This window comes from Alosa alosa, chromosome 6 (genome assembly GCF_017589495.1).
Source record: "Alosa alosa isolate M-15738 ecotype Scorff River chromosome 6, AALO_Geno_1.1, whole genome shotgun sequence".
NCBI classification, from domain to species: Eukaryota; Metazoa; Chordata; class Actinopteri; order Clupeiformes; family Clupeidae; genus Alosa; species Alosa alosa.
Genome location: NC_063194.1, coordinates 17,952,663 through 17,966,228, shown reverse-complemented (window position 1 = coordinate 17,966,228; position 13,566 = coordinate 17,952,663). Strand labels below are relative to the sequence as shown.

At 43.4% G+C, this 13,566-nt stretch overlaps 1 protein-coding gene across 1 annotated transcript; it reads right to left on the bottom strand.

Annotated features, from left to right (window-relative positions):
* Positions 1–886: 886 nt before the first annotated feature.
* On the bottom strand, positions 887–13,086 carry elac2 (elaC ribonuclease Z 2). Its single transcript, XM_048246956.1, has 24 exons — positions 12,612–13,086; positions 12,378–12,428; positions 12,170–12,240; positions 11,951–12,015; positions 11,761–11,818; positions 11,542–11,610; positions 11,267–11,416; positions 10,654–10,718; positions 10,508–10,566; positions 10,308–10,380; positions 9,512–9,624; positions 8,845–8,943; positions 8,463–8,601; positions 8,016–8,101; positions 7,571–7,692; positions 7,166–7,262; positions 6,149–6,287; positions 6,024–6,062; positions 5,792–5,901; positions 5,471–5,570; positions 5,106–5,226; positions 2,805–2,883; positions 1,944–2,088; positions 887–1,420 (listed from the first exon to the last, which is right to left on the bottom strand). The coding sequence occupies exons 1-24, from the start codon at positions 12,953–12,955 to the stop codon at positions 1,163–1,165; spliced, it is 2,652 nt and encodes an 883-aa protein (XP_048102913.1). The 5' UTR covers positions 12,956–13,086; the 3' UTR covers positions 887–1,162.
* Between the last annotated feature and the right edge of the window lie 480 nt (positions 13,087–13,566).

Sequence of the window (13,566 nt, the reverse complement as noted above, 5' to 3'; positions counted from 1 at the left end):
TACCATTCATCCAAATACTGCACTACCACATAAGCTACTAAGTAGCCTATGGTCAGCTGTGCTGACACGACATCCCACTACAAAAACAGACATGCTGCTGTCCTTCATATCTTTATGAAGGACAGCATAAAAGTGAGCATAACGTTAGTGTTAGTCTGTCACCCCTTACAGCGAAAGACTCTTTGACTCCAACACAGTTCTCATCAGGTCATTAATATGATCAATTCATCTAAGAAATTAATATGATAGATGACAGATTTGTTCCATCCTCAGTGTACAGAAGTGGCACACACACACACATGCACAAGCAGCAGAGACAATGGATTCAAGCCTGTTGACAGAGACCATGTTGTTTGGAATGTGTCAGACCCATCAGTCCACTGGTGGCCAATCCCCAGTGCAGCTCATGGCTACCCATGACTATCCAAACTTCCCACTGAAGCCTGTGATGAATATTAGATCAAAACGGCATTCTCATGCCGAGCAGGAAGCTGGCCCTGCACGCTGGGGTGTCTTGTCTGTATACAAAGATCAGACACACACACACTCCCTCTCTCCCTCTTTCTCTTTTTCAACACATATCAATGTGTATCATTATCAGACAGATGGTAGAAACATTCGTTAATTTTTCATGTCTCACAGCTATGTCAATGTTTTTCCCCCCATTCCCTCGCTCACATTTGATGACTTGCTGAATCAAAGCAAAAGGAACATTTCAATTGTTCCATCAGCTGTTGCAGTATGCGAGCTTACCCCTGGGGAGAAGTGACATTTTCATTAGAATTTTCAATTGCGACTTTCATTTAAATACCCGCCTCCCACCCCCCCCTGCTCAGTTTGACCCATTGTACTTTACAGACAAAATAACCAAAGCCAACACTGCATCTGGGATTCACCATTTTTGGATCTGGTTGTTTATTATTCCTGGAAATGGCAAATGATGATGTTCATTTCATGTTTGATACAAAATAAGGGTGTGAAGAAAAGAGAGCAAACAAATTAGCTCCATCCACAGCAATGGATCCAAGTCTGAAAATTAATCCAGGTCTTAAATCCAACTGATAAAAGCTTTCATCTACATTCAAATAATAATACAAAAAATGCTAATAACTGGCATGTCAGCACATGAAGTCTTACACACACCCACACAACCAGTTGAGCTTTAGAGGGCCTTCAGCCGTTTGCTGTTGGCCTCCCCCGTAGGCTCTTCCTCCTGCTCACGTTTGGCTCCTCGACCCGCAGCAGCATCGCCCCCTGGAGGTGAGGAGGTTTCTTTGTCTTCGTTCGCCTCCTCAGCCAGACCCTTCACTCTCAGCTCTCTCCTCCCTCTCCTCTCCTCCATCTCCTCAATCTCCTCTGCGAACAGTGCCTTGAGCGGAGGAATGAGCCGGGGAAGGACTCGGAAGTCTCCCACACGGATCTGGAGAGTGACAGGAGTGAGGAATGTGAACGCAGTTCAGTTGTGAATCTTGACACCCGAGGCAAACAGAGCCAGCCTGCTGTGCACTCATGCAGTACAGGTGGGAACAGGTGGCTGAGACTAGTTTTTACTAACATTCAGCTCTTCCTGTATAACACCTGAACCCCCCCCCCCCACAGGCCTTTCCAACAAGCTAGAAGTCAGTCATCAGAGACATGGTAAGAACCCCAGCTGAAACGTGTCTGAGTGCGTCATTCTTAATACAGTGAATTTGTGATAAGCCCACAACAGCATGGGTGATGACTACAAGGGGAATGTCTATTGGCAGGAAGTTGCATCAGAGAACTGAATAGAGAATACTATAGATGCGGGTGCGGGAGAGGTGTGGGTGATGGGAGTGAGGGGTTGTCTGATCTCAATGACCTCATACCCTCTGTAAAAAAAAAAGCTCCACGTTCTTGTGTCAAGTTTCATATAATTTCTTATATGACCTTTTTGCAAGTTCTCAGAAGTTTGTACTCACCTTCATATGGTCAAAGGCAATTCCCACCTTCTCGTTGAAGTCGGCACTGAAGAGGGGGATCTTGGCATACCTCTGGCTAAAGTGGTTCAGCATGATGAACTCGGCATTCATCTTCATGCCAATCCCAATCGCCTGCGAAGTCGTGCTGTGAATTTTATGGAGAAGCAGGAGTTAGCCACCTGACAGACAGAAGCCTGGCTCACAGCTTTCTAGACATTAATGTGCCATTTTCTTTCTCTCTACGAGAAAGTAGCACTTCAATCAATGTTTAATTCTTCCTTCTCATTCAGTTCTTCTGCTTGAAGGGGCTTTTGAGGGAAAGATGGAGAAACTTAACATTGAGAGCATCCCCTATTGTCTCTCCTCTACTGAGCCCCAGTCACAAATCAATGGCAATTTCTGAGGGGAATCCAGCGAGAGAAAATTGTCCTTCAAATAGACTAAATATTTTATTTTTTTTTTTTAAAGGCTGTGATTACGGAAAAACCCCAGCTCCTCAAACTAATTTATTTAATTTATCTATTTATTTAATTTCTCCTGCTGCTTTCAGGTTGTTTTTTTGCCCCTTCCATTTTGAAATTGCCATCGGAGCAAAGTGAGGGTTAAGCAGATACCATGACTTACTTTAACCCTTAAATGGCAAGTAAAAGTTTTGGTAGAGTGGAGCATGCCTTGTATCATCAAATCTTCATTCATTTATTTATTAATTTTACTTCAGACAATCTATGCTAGTTGGTTGAAATATGGTGTGTAGAAAATAATGCTGCTCAAGGAGATATGAAATTCACAAGATGATTCATCTCTCTTTTTCTTGCACATCTCTCTGAGGTAATATTATTAGCGTCTGCTCTGCATACTCACCTGTGTCGTTTCTCTACGGCCTCCTCCTCCATCCCATCTTCCAGCGTGGCCTCGTGGATGAGCAGCGTGGCGTTCGCCCCTGCCAACACAACAGGAACCAGGTCACAGCAACGCATCTCTACCGGAAAGCCAAGCCACTTACGGCCACTCACCACAGTCCCAGAGGAAATCAATCACCGATTCAGCCCAATCACTCAATCCGGTAAGCAGGGCGCATTTGTAATGGAGAGAGCTTGGAAGTGCAAGCACCCCTTCTCCCTCACAGGCTTTTAGAGAGCCCAAGCGCTGGACAGGCTCCAGGACTGTGTAGTCTGTGAGAGCTGGACAAAGGAGAGTGGAATCTACATCCTCCTCCACTCCAGCTCGTTTAGCCAGGCCTTGAGATTCGCCGCGAGTGCCGTGGGCGAACAGGCGGATCGATCGGCGGGGAGGAACACAAGAGCGGCGAGACAAATGAGTCTCTGCTGCCCGCTCCATCCCAACTGATCAATCATCATCTGCTTGACCAGCGCAGGGACTCCTCATCTACATCAGGTCATTTAACTTCTGCTCCTATAAGAGCCACTTACTCGGCTAACCGGGAATGGACACGACCTCTGTTGCCGTCGTGTTGCCCTGAGTTGTCCCCAGATCTCAACCCCTAATGCTGGCATTTCAACTGCACGAAGACCTTAAAGTGTAATTTGCTCTCTGATTGGCTACAGCTACACCCTTTTATAACACTCATCAAGGATGTCTCCTTCTCATGTGTTGAAGCATTGACAACAGCAGACTACTTAATTAATGCCGAGATCACTGGCAACACAGCACACTATTTAATCAATGCTGGGATCACTGGCAACAAAGCACACTATTTAATCCATGCTTGGGATCATTGACAACAACAACATATTGCTTAATCAATGCAGTCTCCGAGACTATGGTCCCTTTGATACTATTTATCATGCCTCAATGGTCATGCGTCTTGCATCTTGGCATCAAAGGTAATACATTTCCCATTCCATCAGGCCATCCTTAAAAATATTTTTGTTTGCAGTAACAGCCAAAAAAAAATAAAAATGGGTCGGTAGGTAGGTCAATATTTTTTTTTTTCAAGATTCAAAGTAAAAAAAAAAGTACAATTTTGGTCATGGTGATTACGTTTTTACACAAATGTGCATATCTGACTGGGTCTTCAACCCGTGCCTTCAGGCTTACCATTGCAAACCTCATTCTGATGCAGGTTATATAGACCAGCCTTTCTCAAACTTCTTTGACCTGAGGCCCGGTCATGGCAGACTTTTTTGGTCATAAGGCTCATCTACATGTACCCAGAAAGAAGGCTACAATAGCTCTTGGCCACGTTATATTGAAATTTGACTATACAATACTCAATGCTATATAGTGTATTATACAGTCTCTGCTCTGTTTCTAAGGAAGTTCCAAAAACAACGCCGTTCTATTAAGTTTAGTTAAATAAATAAATAGCCTTCCAACAGGTTGAAGCGGAGCTTTGATACCAACGCTATCGATTAGTTTCAGTTTCTCTCGCAGACGCCAAGATTGAATGAATGCTCATACCACCACTTAATTGTAGGGCTCCATGTTTAATGACATCGATAGCAGAAACGTTTGTTTCCTTTTTTTTTTCGATCCGCGGTTTCTTGATCAACTGCGCAGCAAATTATCAGATGAAGCACCGGCCTAATTTCCTCCACGACTCCAGCGGACCAGCAGTCTCCATGTTGCGGACCCATATTTTGAGAAATGCTGAATAGACCACAACCAATTTCAATACTCCGACACGGTCACCGTTAGACTAGGGGAGAAGGGATTAGAAAAGATCTGGCCACAGTTCTTCCAGAACTTCGTGCCAAGTAAAAGCGTTATCAGATTGTGTGAATGAAACGAAGCGTAGGCCATAGTGTGACATGCGAAAACCAATGGTGTAGAGATGACGCCACAGTTTTTTTTTTAAGTGAGCCACGCTTGCATGTAGGCAATTTATATTCACAATACTTGGGCCTACTAAAAGAAATATTATTTTATTGCATTTGTATTGGTTGTTTAGAGTAAAAAAAACAATCGGTCGGTATTAACGCAAGTTTACAACCGGCAAGTCGGTCGGACTAAAAGGGGAAAAAAATAAATATTTGGGTCGGTTCTAAATTGACAGGGTCGGTCGGGTTACGGCAAACGAAAATATTTTTAAGGATGGCCTCACTGACGCAAAACCTTTAATAAAAGGTCTGTTTCCAGCATTAGACTGACACAGGCTGAACTTGGTGAACTTGTGGTTTACCCTGGTGGTCGGTCACTCACCCATGCGCGCCAGGGCATCACAGGGCATGGTGTCTCCAGAGAAGACCACCTGCCAGCCAGACTGGTGGGTAAGGCCACAGGCGAAGGCATTCTTGCAGTGGCGCACGACACAGGTCTGGAACTAAGAGCAGAGCAGGAATGGAGAGAGAGAGAGAGAGAGAGAGAGGCATTAGTGGAGGAGAAGGCCCATGAATTAATGAAAGATTGGAGGAGATGAGGCTGGCTCCCATTTTTTAAAACTTTAAAATCCAATTTCAAAAACAGGAAATGTGACCTAAAGCATGATCTGGCCAGAAAAGCGGCGAGATTAATGAAGTGTGTGTTTTCTGCTGTGGAAAAACCTGGTGGGCAGAGTGTACACATACCCGTGTTAGATCGTTCTTCTTCAGCATAGCCTGGAGGAAGGACTTGGTTTTGTACTTTGGCATCTCTGCACCTTCACACAGGACCTTTGCTGGGATGATGCTAAAGAAAACAATGCATATGTGCCAGAAAAACTCTGTAATTCCTGTGTGCATTTAAAGAGAAAGAGCAGGAATCATCTCCTTGTTAAACCCTTACAGTTTTAAAACGTTTAAGAAGAACCAAACAAGTGCAAATTCAAAACATAAAAGACAATTTCTGTAATTGCCATTTCAACGTTGTCACTGTAGTTAAAAAATAACTCCCAGTGAGCCTCCACTTACTTGATGTGACTGAGGATCTCCTGGCAGTGGTCATGGTACTGGTTAAGCCAAGTCATGATCTGGACTGGAGCCACCAAGTAAATAGGCATAAAGGATTTCCCTAGACTGTTCTGAAAAATTGAAATAGGCAAGTAATATAAATATGTTATATCAAGGAATCAATTATGTCCAGTATAGATTATGAATAGGTGTAATTCATTTTTCATTTTCATCATCAAAGAAATACACATACCATTGCTCGTTCTCTTTGCAACAGCAAATTCAACAGTCCCTATTGGAGGAAAGACAGAAAAAATGTCATCTCCTATGTCTTCTTAATGTACTTCACATACGTAGTTCTAACTAAGGCACACTTACTGTGTGGTGGTCCGCATGCAGATGAGAGACGAATATAGTGGACAGCCTGGTGAGGACCTCATCCACACTGTCCCCATAGTGACGACACAACTGTCCAAACGTCCCCTCCCCGCAGTCCAGCAGCACTGACTGAGTGGAGCTGTAATATAGCGGCAGGTCAACCTCACAAAATCAACCTCATTTCAATCTGATATCCTCATCTGATCAGTCTAATTGATGCTAAATTTATATGTATTTACAAACTACAAGTAAAGTAAAGTAATTACAAGCCAAGTGACTTTGATCACAACTGAAATGCAAACCCAGTGAACGGGACAGTGTTAACAGTGAGAAAGGATATTGATATGGCAGAGAGCAACCATGGCAACAACCATGCCTACATCTACTCCTGATGAGCGTCTGCTATCTGGACCTTCCATCAACACCAAGGGGTCACAGTCAAGATTGCTCGTTGCTGGAATGATTTACCTAATGCTCTTTGTTCTGGGGATAGTTTTGGGATCTTCAAAAAGCATTCATAGACTTATCTGTTCACCTTGTATCTGACTAATTACTTCTCTGGTCGAGTCGTGATTTGTTAATGTTTATGGTTATTGTCTCTGTTCTGTTAATTTCTTTATTTAGTCTATTACTAATATTGGTTATATTTATTCATTTTTACTTAGGCTATATGACATGACTTTTAACTGGTCATTTTAATGTTAATGTCATGTTTATTGAAAGTATATTTTTTTGGCCTTTTATGCCTTTAATTTACAGGACAGTAGATAATGACAGGAAGCGAGTGGGAGAGAGAGTCGGGGTGGGATCCGGAAAGGACCACGGGGCGGGAATTGAACCCGGGTCGCCGGCGTACGATGCAGGTGCCCCAGCCAGCCGCGCCACAGCTGGGGCCAATGTCATGTTTATTGATATCAAGTTGCTTTTGACAAAAGCGTCTGCTAAGAACCATAAACATAAACATCTACCATTTTATCTACTACTATTACATGACAAAACCAATACGCTGGAATGTACCTGACGTTGACCAGTGTTCCACTGACATTCCTGATCTTCATGGGGAGCGCTGATCCGGTTCCCAGAAACACCACTTCTGGATACTTGTCCACCTTCGCTGAAATCAAAATCATTACCCTCAGTACATAACCCTCTACACTGGCATAAGAACTTCAATTTGATTTAACACATAAGACACGGATAAAGGATACGGTGTCATTCAACATGTGCTGTCAAACATATTACAGCAAGATCCACACTGAAAGTAGTCAGTAGTAGTTACAGTATCAGTAAAGCAGGACTCCAGAGTCTACCACAATGAAATGAAACACAGAAGATAGGCCTGTGATATATGGTGGATGAAACACTCGAGACCATGCTGCGGCTGAGAGACCGTGCTTAAGTCAGACTGAATGGGCAACTCACCCGACTGGACCTCCACATCAGCGGCCAGGAGCCGCTTGCATTGCTCCACTTCCTGCAGGAAGCCCGGCACCTCGCCCGCCTCCTTCACAAACTCCTCCCTATCGCACACTGGGATGGCATCCCTGCAATCCCACCACAGGCAAGGGGAGAAAAGAAAACAAGCATGATGATGAATGGGAGGAGGAATAACCACTCGGCATGACTATGCCAGGGTTTAGCTACCAAGAAAAATGCCTTGTAGTGCCTTGCCACGAGCGTGTCTGTCTCTGCTACGGGTTCGATGTTCATCGGTTGGAAGAACAGGCATACAGGGGGTCAGACCATGGGCAATCAAGCTCTGAGCTGTTTAGATTGCCACCCTTAGACGGGGCGCTCTCCCTGCCCTGGGTCAAAAACTCGTTCGGCGCGGTAACTGAGTGAGGGCGAGAGGTGAGGGACGACAGACCTTTGCCACTCTTGTTTGGGTCGAAGCTGAAACTTCAGCAGGCACTCAGCTCTCACATTGGGGACGTGCAGGGCAGACTGGGGCTCCTAGAGAGAGGAGAGAGAGGACATGGTTTCTTTTTCTTTTTTCAATGTGAGTAAAGTAAGCTAATCTAAACAGTAACGACAGGAATTAGCAAATTCAAATGTCAAAAGAAAAACTCGGTTTCTCAAAGTCACAGAATACTGACGGTATGAATAAAAATGAAAACAATCGGTGCTACCTAGCTCGAGCTGCTGCAGCCAACAACTAGAGCAGCCAGGCAGCTACAGTGCTACCCTCTGGGGGTTAGAGAAACAGAGATCTATGGGAAAAATGGCTGAAGTTCTCCTTTAACACACCAGCTTTATAGAGTAGACAATTGTATTTTACAGTTGTACTTGCATGGGTGTAGGTATTTTATTGCACCTTGGTTGTAAGGGGCTTCAGTTCCGGAAAGATCTCCGCGTGGATGAGGTTGAGTTGAGACTGGATCTTGTGGCTCCTGACGTTGTGGGCCGTGCACGCCTGCTCATTCATAATCAGATGCTCCGTGCTGGATGGAAACCTGCAGACCGACAAACCCAATGAAACCAGCACAGAGAGAGAGAGAGAGAGAGAGCACAGGAGAGAGAGAGAGAGAGAGAGAGAGAGAGAGAGAGAGAGAGAGAGAGAGAGAGAGAGAGAGAGAGAGAGAGAGAGAGAGAGAGAGAGAGAGAAGAGAGAGAGAGAGAGAGACAGAGAGAGAGAGAGAGGTGCTTTCAGACTTGTAACTCAGACAGACAGCTGATATAACTTTCCAAAGGCATACCTCTCCATCCACTGCTTGTACTCGTCCGATTTCAGTACAGATTCTGGAGTCATGTGAACCACCAACATTGCAGGATCCTCGGAGCCTCCGGTCTGATACCTGCAATAAATTAAATTAAACACACAATGCAATTTCAGCATTGAATTCCCATTATTATAGCTATATAACACTTTCTGCTATCTTCTAAGAGACTAAGTAGTTGGTGAGTTAACTGGCTGATTAATGGTTTGATATGTGTGTGGAAGAATCGCTTGAGAGGGAAATTAAAATGTCACTTTGGATTACCAATAGCAGGCACACACTCTGAGAATAAAGCTCTTGGGGAGGAACACAATTTAGCATTTTACATTTTATAGCACATACACATGGACACCCACACAATTAGTTTATCAATGTTCCAAACAGAGCCCTGGTGTCTCCTGGGGTGCTGACCGGGTTTGTTAAAAGGAGACACTGCCCCCTACAGGACTTTCACAGCTGGCATCCACATACATCACTAATAATCCTTGCAGTAAGCACTTTGTCCACTCTCATTGTGTTCACCTGTTCACAGCTGCCACGTCCAAGGCATAGAGCAAAAGACTGATGGACACTGGCAGTAATGGATCACTCTGAGTGGGTTCATTGACATCATCAGTGGGTTCGGGTGTCTGAGAGATTGGCTCACCTTTGGAGCTGCTGGTTGCTGCAGAGGGGCTGGACAAACTCCTCTGAGGGGCAGTCCACCACTAGGAAGACTGGTCCAGGATCAGCGGGAGTACACATTTGCTCTGGGAGGATCTGGGTGGAGGGATGTAAAAGGGCAATGAAACCAAGTTATCCCCATTTAGGATTAGAGAGAGAACTGACTTTCTTTTAGTTGCAGCAGGGTTTGCACAGTTTTTGATTTGAATTTCCTTTTCCAAAAAATTCAAGGACCCCACACGGCATGTTTTGAGACATGGATCAAGGTAACTTTTTATCAACGTGAATATTGAACTTCATGATGATAAAATTGGCACTATTACTAAGGATCCCCATCAGCTGTTCAATAAAAGGACAGACCCCATTGTGACCACAACATTGGTGGTACAGTAGTTGGCTTTGCAGACTTCCAAGCAGACTGTGCGGGTCCCATTCTTGCCGGATTTTACGCAATTCGTGATGGTGAGTAACTTGTACAGCCTATGCTGACTAAGCCTTGTCAAGGAGCAGATAGGGCTGCTGGGCCACGCTTCACAAGGCCCAGTGGAGCAATAACAACTTGAGCTGTCCACGCCAATCAAAACTCAGTTGCCCCGTGTTGATTCAGCACTGCGCTAGGATTCACCACAGCAGGGAAGGCTGTCTTGTCCCTTTCATTTACAACTTTGTCCAAGCACCTTACAAAGTTGTAAGTTTACCCACATGCTTGCCATTTTTACAGGTACAGGTAAGTGTGTGCAGCAGAATCCATATGAGTGAATTATACATCATATTAGTACCTCTTTCCCTTCATAGGTCACAGTCTTTCCATCCTTCAAAGCAGCAATAATGGGGCCGATAGCAGCTGTACCCCTGTAACAATAATAATGGCAATGATGAAATTAAATACCATAACATATTCACGATAACTGTGATGGCAAGAAATATGGTGACACATATGTACGAATCCTTTACAGATCATTCCGGTGTTGATACTTACACTGGTAAACCAAGTTCTTTAGCTTTTGGCACCAAAAAGTTTCCTTTTTTAGGATGTAGCTGTAAAACGATATGAGACATAGTTGTAGATATTGACTCAAAACCAGCATGTTTGAGTAAACAGAGGGGAAAATAAGGATTCTTTACCTTGCAGACAAAGGCTATAACCAAAGATGGGTCTCTAGTGGATTTCATTCTTCCATCTCTGTTATCTAAATGATAATTAATGCATTGTTATTAGGGATCCATGATGATGGATGTTGATATTTTCAAAACTTATTGCCAATACTGATAATGCAGATCCCTTATTGTCGTCACTGACTAGACTAGAGCAAGGAGCAGCAACAGGTTTGAATTAACAGTCATACTGCAATTACACATCGACAAATAAGCTAAATAAATTGATGCCGTTTTCTGTGTGAATATCTGAGTTACACTGCATAGTATGAATACATGTATGTTCTTGTCAAATAGTTTTCAAACATTACGTGCATCGTTTTCAAACATTACGAGCTTGTGTACAGAACGGTTTCATGTGGCCAGTGAAGCAACCTTCCCCAATGAGCACAATAGCAACCAAAGTACTTCACAGCATGTTTTCAAAACCCTAAAAGCTACTGAGACCAAATTCACAGAAGTGTATATAACCACAGGGCTTTCCATAGCCAACTAATGTAATGTCTACACTCAGTGCGATCCTTACTGCCCACTATCTGTGACCAAACACGATCAGACAAAAGGGTTAGGTCCTCATCTTTACCTGGACTGCCCCTCCCTTCCCTGCTATCCTCTGAGGGCTCCTCTCCTTCCTGTGGTCTCCACAGCTCCCTCCTCTGTTTAGTAGGAGGACTGGCAGATGGACTTCTACGCCCTGGTGATGACCGACTTGGGCTCCCTTCCTTCACATCAGCTACAGTACAGAAAGTGGGTACAAAAGTAAGGCATTTGCTGTGTGCCATGACATGCAAAAAAAGTATAAACTAATGCACATATTCGTCACTTTATTTCCCAAGGGATGTGTAGGAGAGCACTCACCAAATATTGGGATTTGAGAGATTGTCATTGTGTCATCTGTATGCTGTGGAGCAGTGTAAGGCCGCACAGCTTTGTGCAAAAGATATAGGCAACACCATTACTGCTTGCAAAATAACATCACCAATTTAAAATTGCGTTTAGTGACTATTTCACTATAGTTATATATATGATATGACAAAAATATATGATTCAAACATAAAATAAAATATCATAACTCACATAGCTTAATTTCATCCAATGGTCCAGAAAATGACCTGATAGCATTGATGTACTTTTCCTGGGTTACAAAGAAACATTGTACTGAATACATGAACACACATGACTTGATAACACAATAATTATGGAGCAGAGTTAAACAAACGATAAACAAAAACAAACTAACTAACTAATAAGGATTCAAGTCACTCACAAGCTGAGGTGGTCCACACAGAACGCATTCAGGCACACCTGTGTCTTTTAGTGTTAATATCATACCTACAGAGGAGAGAAATGCATTTTAGAAATGCATTTTAAAATGTAGAGGACTCCATGAGAACATGAGAAAATTTGTATGAAATTGGATATGTAAGATTATGTTACAGAAAATTGGACAGAGGAGTGTTTTGAGCATTAATGTGTGTGGTCATACCAGACAGGCCTCCAACATTTTTCCAGTTCATTCTGGTAATAAATATATTGTCCAACCGCGCAGCCTTGAGCCTGTCAAAATAATTAAATCTATTATTACTGATAACTTTATCAAAACCATTTTGGATGACAATGGAAATATGCAAACTTAGACAAGATGACACAACGTTTTGGTCTTTGAGTAATTGTCATTAGGTGCTTGTGCTTACTTGTGTTCCTGCATCAAGCGCTGTGTTCCCTCCCCACAGTTGAAGAGGTATCTGCAAAGATATTAACGAATATGCAGCAACTTCCACAAGACAGAGAACAGGACAACAGCACAGTACAGTTTCGGCTCTAACCGCTTCTCCGAATATGTGTAAAGGACAGTGGTGTTGTCAGCAAAGCTCAGCTGAGCCATATAGCTACCATGACATCAATGTTAGCTGTGTAGAAACACTCACCTATTATACTCCGAAAACACATACAATGACGCATCGTTATCTCGGCTACCAGAACCAACAACTTGTACGTAAACTGTTGCGGGTCCAGGAATGTCTGTGCGTTTCCTATTTTCTTTTGATCTGAAATGTCTCAAAGTGTCTTTGGGCGGCTTCTGCTTTTGGCCCGGTTGTTTCTTACTGCCCGCCGAGTTCGAGGCCATTTGATGAAAATACAAAACTCCTACATAGGACAGGGGTTCACTAGCATTCACGTTACATGTGCCGAGCACAAGAGATCTACGAGCGAAATTATGGTTTAAAAAACGCCAAGCAATCGATTTACAGCATGACGCCACTGTATTCATAATCTAGATTTGTTGAAGAACATTAGCGAACAAACTATCAGTTTAATACAACTGTAAGCACAGCACCCTAGCTTTTGCTTATCCTCGCACATGACATTTGTAGGACTCTGAAGAGTTGACAGTAGTCACACACATGTGATGCATTCATATTACCTTTCCGGCGCGTGTTATTGACGTCATCGCCCTTGCTCTAAGTGGGCTGGATCCCATAGATATATATACTGACAGTCAGTATATATATATCTATGGCTGGCTCGGGCTGGATGGGCAAGTTCATCATTTTTATGGTGCAAATGTAACCTTAATCAAATAACCATATTAAACCCACCTACTAAGGGTTATCCACATGGATCCCAATGAAAATGTCAAGTTCTTGCCTGAAATTGCACTGTGCCTATTTACAAGGGCATTGTTCCCACCTCTTTTGGGGCCTACCATCAAATGCTGGACCTCTAGAAAGCTGAGAACCTGTAGTAGTTTTCGTAGGAAACAGTCAAAATACAGAGGCTAGAATATAGTTTTTTCTTTCTGCCGGATTACAAGCATCTCTGAACTGACCACATTTCAGCCCTCTAGGTCTCTTGACATCACTTAGAAACACAACTGAGCCC

What these genes read in the sequence shown, in the direction of transcription:
- elac2 (XM_048246956.1), bottom strand. Translation starts at nt 12,955, where the DNA reads ATGAATACAGTGGCGTCATGCTGTAAATCGATTGCTTGGCGTTTTTTA. An exon ending in TGACCTATGAAGGGAAAGAG is followed by an intron (nt 9,625 to 10,307) that starts GTACTAATATGA and finishes CCCTCCACCCAG; the next exon opens with ATCCTCCCAGAGCAAATGTG. An exon ending in AGCAACCAGCAGCTCCAAAG is followed by an intron (nt 8,944 to 9,511) that starts GTGAGCCAATCT and finishes AATTTATTGCAG; the next exon opens with GTATCAGACCGGAGGCTCCG.